This window comes from Cucumis melo, chromosome 1, assembly GCF_025177605.1.
Source record: "Cucumis melo cultivar AY chromosome 1, USDA_Cmelo_AY_1.0, whole genome shotgun sequence".
Lineage (NCBI taxonomy): Eukaryota > Viridiplantae > Streptophyta > Magnoliopsida > Cucurbitales > Cucurbitaceae > Cucumis > Cucumis melo.
The window spans coordinates 13,747,133-13,755,492 of record NC_066857.1 but is presented as its reverse complement, the minus strand read 5'-3'; the positions used below and the strand labels follow the sequence as shown (position 1 = coordinate 13,755,492).

Here is an 8,360-nt window from a genome sequence, read left to right as displayed (position 1 = left end):
GTACAATAAATGAGAATGGATTTGTACTTTCCTGTTTTCCTAGCTAGATTCAAATGGAGTTATAAACCCAGTTGGCATGTAGTGAGAGAATACTTGTCTTTCCTTTTTATTTTGTACCTATACTTGCTAACAAGAAGATTGTTTCTTGTGAAAAAGAAATACAACTGATGTTACAACATATGCTTACATTATATAGTACTGAAGAAAATAATACAAGTTAAAAAACAAAAAAAAAAAGAAAAAGAAAGAGGAAGTTGGAAGTGTCCTAAAACTGATTAGAACTTTATAAATGAAAAAGAATTGGATGTTAGAAGTGTTTAACAAACAATAATTTTACCAAAAACTAAGTATTATCTACTATGTCCATCACCACCCTCCGGCACCCAAAAGGAAAAGAAAAAGAAAGGGGGAAATAACAGGTTTAAGATGTATTGCCTAATAGTAGTATACTTCTACAAACAATCAAGTAATATCTTTATACTTTCCTAGCCAAAGTTCTCTGCTTTGTTGCATGTTGTACAACTTTATCTTCCACTGGAAGACCCTTACGCCGTCTTACAGTATCAATGAGCTTTCTTGCTGTGTTGGGAAGCACGCTAGAACCATCTCCAAACTCCTCTATTTCTTCCTCCGTTTTGGGGATAAAAAAAGGATCTTCACATAGTTCTTCCCAATGGCTAAGCACTAGAAGAGCACTTGCTGCTCCAGAAGTCCATCTCCTTAATTCATCTGCAAAACCAAAGCTTTCTGACACGGGCACATACGCATGCACAGTAAACAAAGGTGAACCTTCCTGCATTTCTTCTTTCAAAACCCGGGCTCGCCTTCGTGCGAGTACAGCATACATTGGACCCAAATACTCAGTGGGAGTATTCAATTCACAGAAGTACATGGCTTCAACAAGCCGTGGTTTCTTTTGAAGCACAGCTGCTCTACAGGCATCCTTTACAGTTGTCATAACTTGACCAGAAAAGATAGCGTTGTTCTCTGGTTGAAAGGGAGATTCAGATTCTTCAGAATTCCCAGATAATGAAGAAATAGAGACATCAACAATAAATGCCAACCCCCACATAGGTTCATCACATAATGGCCCAGCGGATGTAGCAAGCTGAAACCCAGATAGAACACTGTTCTCGAGAGATGCTGCTTCCATACATTGCGTTGTAGTTCCTTCCGGTGATGCTGCAGATGTCTCACCTTCCAAAGACGTTTCAGGATCCAAGTTACCATTTAAAGAATCGTCCACAAAACCCAATCTCTGTGACACATGAGGTGAGCCCCGAATAAGAAAAGAGCAATCAGGATCCTTTACTTTGGGATCTGGGCAAATTAGAATGTTAGGACCAATCTGCTGTGGTCCAAGTGCCCAAATTCGCTTGAGAAGCTTTGACCACAGTGCATTGTGTTTGTCAACCCGACTGCTTTCATGGTCATCCTTTGAAGATAGATCACTACATGCTGCATCTGCTATTAGTTTTTTTACTACTTCCAGTGGATTCTCATTTTCCCTCAGACTTGATCTCTTTGTTTCCAAGTTTTTATAGTTCTGCCCCAACTTGACTCCAATAATATCTCCCAACACGTCAGAATTTTCATCAAGTACTTTGGCAAGAGCAGGTGGAAGTTTCAGTACCTGCACTCTGACAATACATCTACCATTTGGGGATTTCTTAGTAACACAGTCTGTGCTTTCAGAGAACACCTTAAAATAATCCAACACACTAGATGCCTCTCCTTCAATCGTCTCTTTATATGATACGAGAGGTGGAGAGACTTCCAAGCTTACCCTGGCAAACCTATCCTTCAAATCCTTTATGCATCTCTCGAGATGAACTTCTCCAGCTGCAGCAAGTACATGTTCTCCCCTTGCTGAAACAGTTACCTCTACAAAAGGGTCTGCTCGATTTAAAAGCCTTAAGCCTTTCAACAATGCACCTATATCTCCAGGATCAGATGGCTCTACTGCAACTCTAAGAGTAGGAGAAACCTGGAATGCCATACTTGAGAAAGGCCAGCAATTTCTTGTGGATGAAAGAGTTGCAGCTTTTAATATGTGATGGCTAAGGCCACGAATTGCTACAAGGTTTCCTGCTTTTACTGAGGTCACTGGTTTCAAGCCTTGGCCCATCATTAGATAAAACGAATGCAATTCGGCCTCCTGAATGTGCTTGTGCATCGATTCCCCTTTCGTTGGGTCATATAAAGCTGAAAGCACAAAAACTCTCTGTCCAGAACAAAGAACCCCACTAAATACCCTTGCAAATGCAAGAAAGCACTCATCTGATTCACCATCTCCACCATCATCAGCAAAAACACTAGTAGTCTCACCATAACTCCGTGGAAGCATTTTTGCTGGAACCGCAAACATCTTGGACACAAAAGCAACAAATGGAGCTTCAGGCCTTGAATTACAAGCTTCAATGGATCTCTTGACAAGATCTGCTTCAGTTAATACATTGGCATCAACGCTGGAATCCATTATATCCCTCTTTGGAAGCAACCGTGATATTCGAAATGATTGTGCAGCAATTGGGTCAGGCATACAGTTCACAACCATGGACAATATTGCATCTGAAAGAGGAAGCCAACGACTCATAATAGCCTGAAGAACCACCTTTGGATCTTTGTTAGAAAGTTCTCGAGCTGGTATATTCAAATTAAATGTACTGTTAACCTTCTGAAGTACCTCCTTATTCCCATCAGTTTCTAGAGCAGCCCCGTAAACTTCCCAAAGTCTCTCAAGCACAAATTGAACAAACATAGGCCGAGCTTTACTTCCTCCAGCCATGGCCTTCTTTCCGACGATCATCTTGGTCTTCGGATTAAAATATCGCGGACCCCACAAGGCCTTCTTCAATGCAGATACATTGGCCCCAAGCTTTGAAGCATAAAACTTAGCAAACTCATTAATGCCAAAACCCCATCCATCTAAAGCACATACAAACACCACATTCCCTTTCTGTGGTTGAAATGTATCTTCCTCATCGTCCTCAATAAACTCGATATTCTCATAATTTACCTCACCTGGAGAACCTGCAAGTATTGAATCCACATCGGACAAATATTTCTCGGACTTATATGCACTCATTATCCCGTTAACTTCATGAACAATCCTCAACAAACGAGTATACGCTTCCATAGGACTCAACTTCAACTCACATATCAATCTATCAATCTTATTAAGAACCAAACATGGCGCAAGCTTCTCAATCCAAGCCTGTCGCAAAACAGCATGGGTTTGAATGTGCACGCCCTCCACAGCATCAACTAAAACCAATGCCCCATCACTCAATCTAGCAGCCGTCGAAACTTCACTACAAAAATCCATATGGCCAGGCGAATCAATGAGATTAATAGAGTATTCCTTGTACCGTAGACCAATCGAAGAGCTCTTCATGGTAATCGCCCGCCTTTGTTCCTCATCAAGATAATCCATGAAACGGAGGCGACCCGCCATCTTTGGGTGGATCAAACCGCCCCCCGAGGCGGCTATAAGATGGTCGGCAAGTGTCGTTTTGCCATGGTCGACGTGTGCTAATATACATATGTTTCTAATTCTTCGAGTTTCGAGATCATCCATTTTACCTAAAGCAGAGAAGGAAAAAAACCCCTAAAAACCACAAAATCCTTACAAAATCAAATTGACAAAAAAAGCTTCTCTTTTACTCTACAATATGCAGATTATTGCTTATCTTGTTCCCTCGCGTTCCTTCTCAGAGGGTGCAGTGAGCCGTCGGCGACAAGCAGAAGAAGGCAGGGAAGCGGCACGTTTGCAGCAGAGATGGAGATGGTTAGAGAAGAAAGAAACGTTGAGGGAGCGTTGCCGATGGAGGTATGCCGGCGTTGGTTGCAGATGTGTGGAAATGTGGAGAAGATGCCAAGGAGAAAAGAAATTTTGGCTGGGTTTTAGAGCGGGTAGAGTTTAGGGCTTTTTTATGTTTTATTAAATTAAATGGATAAATATAAATCCCTTCCCTATTGTCTATCTATATCTAAAATACCAAAAAAAAAAAAAAAGAAGAAGAAAGAAGAAAGAAGAAAGGACTTCTTCCTCCCATTTTGCTCGTTGTCTGGGTTTGATATTTTATTTATCATATTGGTTTTGTTGCATTTGTCTTTTTTTACTCGAATAATTTTTATAAACACAACAAAACACATGACTATTTATGGGTCATATAACAAAACACATGAAGTTAGTATATTTCAAGTTTACTCTAATGTTTTTCTTCTCCGCTTTACTGAGATTTCTTTCATCGTCTTTCTCTTTTTTTTTTCCGCTACAATTTCTTTTCTTGTCTTTCTTCTTTTTCTTTTCTTTTTTACGTCGTTTAAATTTGGGTTCATTTAAATTTGAGTAACCAAATCTATACAACCGTGTACAAAAATTAGCAAAATTTAAAAAATCGTGTATAAAGAATCTTGAAAAAAATCATTTAGATTGTAGTAGCCAAATGTAAACGATCGTGTAAAAAAAGAATAAATCATTGTGTAGACAAATCTAAACGATCGTGTACGAATTAAAAAAAAAATCGTTAGCCAAATCTAAACGATCGTGTGCCAAATTTTGAGTCAAATCTAAACGATCGTGTACTAAATTTAAATGTGACCAAATTAAACGATCATGTAACAAAATTAAACGATAGAATTGAAAATAAATTGTAGCCAAATCTAAATGACCAAATCTAAATGATCGTGTACCAAATATATTACGTGTGGGTTGTTGACGGAACATTTTTGGTATTTTCCACGATAGGCCTGTGGACTTTTTTCATTTTCGAAATTGTTCTATATAGTGTAAATATTTTGCCGCTTTGTTATATTTTTTAAAAGACCCGTTTTAACTTCTTGGTTTTTGTAATTAATAATTTAACAGCTACATTTACCTCTTTCTTGACTATCCCTTTTTTAGTATATCAATATATATTATGGGGTAAGAATAAACCAAATAATCCAACAACCTAGACTACCTAAGAGTTTGGTTGGATTAGTTTAAAATGTGGGTTGGGTTAGATTAAAAATTTTGGTTTTTTTTTTTTTTTGTTAGGTTGGGTCTCGGGTTGGGGTAGAAAAATTCGGTTCAACCCAACCCAAAAGTATCAAGAATATATCACCAAAAACAAGAAACAAAGGTTCAATGAATAAAAAGGTAGGCAATAGTTTCAAAATGAGTGCGACACATATGACCTTAAGAAGGAGAGATACCCATGTATGGTATATGACGTTGAAGACAATCAGCGATTCTGATAGCACTATGATTGAGCTCCCACAAGAAAATTAATTTTCTTGGGATAACGACCTAACCAAATAGTCGAATAGACATCCGAAGCATGGCTAATATCATTTTTTTTTCCAAATCATTCATAATAGATTTGACCAAGAAAGAGGAAGTAGGGTCGATAGTCCAAATCCAAGAGTTAAAAACCTCACAAAAAAAAACATTAAATGTTATGATAAAGCCATCATTCAACAATTTTAGTAGTCATGAGATTACAATGAAGACACAAATCCCAAGGAGCAGCATCCTCAACCCAAACATCAACCACCTTGATATCTGAAAAACAAGCTAAACAATAGAGGTAAGGGAAAACACTTGAGAGAATACCACAATTAAGCCAGGGAGATAAATGTACCATTTACCGAGATGATGTCAAGTGCGGCTAACCACCAAATTTGTAATCTGAAAAATGAACTTCCAAGGAGATTTTGATGAACCACGAATAGATAAAGGCCAAATACAGTTAGAGAAATAGTATTTAGTCACAATGAGTAGTCTCCACAGGGCATTATATTCGTGTAAAAATCTCCAGATCCATTTGGCAAGAAGGGCACAGTTGCCAACATAATAATTACTAATACCAAAACCGCCCATTAGACGAGCACACTATGTAGTCTCCCAATTGATGTTGTCATACCATCCATGCCTTGAGCATGATACAAGAAGAAATCACGAGTCAAATTCTTTAAAGTTTGGATAACAACTGAAGGATCGTGATAAAGAGATAAATACTATGTAGGCAAGCATGAGTTTAACGATCCAACTTTTTGTACTAAGCTAAGGTCGTTACCTAAAAGATAAATAACAATTTTGGCACTTTCTTAAAAAGAGGAAAACTAAATCTTTGTTAAAATAATTTTCGAACAACTATTCGTAAAACAAAATTTAGCAAAATTTGTAAAATACCATGAAAAACTTGCTTCTAGATCGAGCCCTATCTAGTTTAGAGAGAAACGACATGAAATAGTTAAAGGTTTAAATAAACTTTTAAAATCAAAATACTGAAAACATGAAACGAAAAGCGGAAGCAAAACTGAGTAGTTCCCATATGTCATGTCACAGTTCTTTCATGTCACTCACCAGCTTCCAGATCTTCTACCTTTTACCTGAAATATTAAACATATAAAAGAGTGAGTATATAAAATATACCCAATAAGGGATTCACTACTGGTCCCGCTAGGTGGTCTATTAACTTCCCGTTAGAAATATAATAATAATGTCGTGTGTTTAATGGAGCACATCTAGGCGAGTGAGACCGTACAAACGTGTGAGTGATTTTGTAGGAATACTCCTAGTCGTGCGAGTGATTGTAGGTACACACTTCTAAACATGTCTATGATACGTAGGTACACCCCTAATCATTCAAGTGATCCCAAGAACAACCCTAGTCATGCGAGTGACCTAGTATAAACATAGTATAACTAATCTCTAACCATGTATGTGATCCGTAGGTTCACCCCTAACCGTGCGAGTGATCTTGTAGGAATACCCCTAGTCGTGCGAGTGACCCCATAGATAGGAACACAATACATGCAAGTATAAACTTAACAACCAAAGTTAACATACATACCATAGTCCAAAAGCATGTAACAAATAACTTAAAGATGGCATGAATCAACAATCATAACAGACCATAAAACATAACAATCCATAGAGCATGGAATCTATAAATCATGCTTAATCATCATATAACATCAGTCAACATCTACACAAATCAACTTTGCATCTTAGCTACCATCACTGCATAATCCATAAACACATGCAGTTTTTGAAATTTAGTTCGAAAATGCAATAGTAGAATCTCTTACCTTGAGATTAGCTAACAGATATTCCCTAACAGTCATAGGTTTCCAACGAATTAAACCCAAACAATAAGGAAAAACAAATCGATAACTTAATTACTAAAATTGATAATTGGCTAATGACCCAAAATTTCTCCCAATTTAACTTACTCAAATAGTTGAAACCAACTCAACCTCGATGGGAAAGTGCACAATTGCTCCAAAAAATTATAATTAGCTTCAACAATGAAAATCCTAATTAATTCCAAGGCACTTTATCCTAAAAGCCTTTAGTTTAACTTTAATGGGTTTTTAAAAAGAAAACACCACAAAACCCAATCATCTCCCCAAACTTACCAAAAACAATGACTGGTCGTGGTGACACGATTCGTCTGAACGTAGAACGGAGAAGGCGCTTAACATGGTGTGCTTCACATGGCTTAGGTTTACGAAAACGACGGTGCAACGACCAGGGGATACGACTATTAAGGTAGCGACTCATCTGGGCATAGAACGGATAAGGTTGGCACGCTTGGAAGTTGTCGGATGGCAAGGGTTCACAAGAGTGTAATTGTGCGATGGCTATGTCACAAACAAGGAAGAAGAAGATGATGGTAAAAGAGGCGCGCGGATCTAGAAGGATTAATTAAATATAATAATAATAATAATAGTAGTAATAATAATATTAGGATTTTTTTCAAAAATATAACAAAGCAGCAAAATATGTACACCATATAGAACAATTCAGAAAACGGAAAAATCCCACAGACCCACAATGGAAAATACAAAAAATGTCCTGTCAACCACGCAGTCAACAACGCATGTAATATGTTTGGTACACGATCTTTTAAATTTGATTATTGTCTGGTACACAATCGTTTAGATTTGGTCTTTTAGATTTGGATAGCCAAATTTAAACGATTTATTTTTTTCAATTCTATTACTTAATTTAGTTACACAATCGTTTATTGGTTACACGATAGTTTAGATTTGGTACATGATCATTTAGATTTGGTCGTTTACATTTTGATAGTCAAATCTAAACGATTTATTTTTTTCAATTCTATCATTTAATTTGGTTACACGATCGTTTAATTTGGTTAAATGATTGTTTAGATTTGGTTACATAATTGTTTAGATCTGGTCGTTTACATTTTGCTACATGATCGCAAAATCTAAACGATTCTTTTTTTCAATATTTGGTACAAGATTGTTTAGATTTGGCTAAACGAAAATTTTTAAAATTCTTTTGGTACATTATCGTTTAGATTTATTTACACGATCGTTTATTTTTTCAAGATTCT

The 8,360-nt window shown here is 37.0% G+C and overlaps 1 protein-coding gene across 1 annotated transcript; it reads right to left on the bottom strand.

Annotated features, from left to right (window-relative positions):
• Positions 1-261: 261 nt before the first annotated feature.
• On the bottom strand, positions 262-4,013 carry LOC103490156 (uncharacterized). Its single transcript, XM_008449540.3, has one exon. It carries the CDS (start codon positions 3,578-3,580, stop codon positions 476-478), a length of 3,105 nt encoding a protein of 1,034 aa, XP_008447762.1. The 5' UTR covers positions 3,581-4,013; the 3' UTR covers positions 262-475.
• Positions 4,014-8,360: the final 4,347 nt, after the last annotated feature.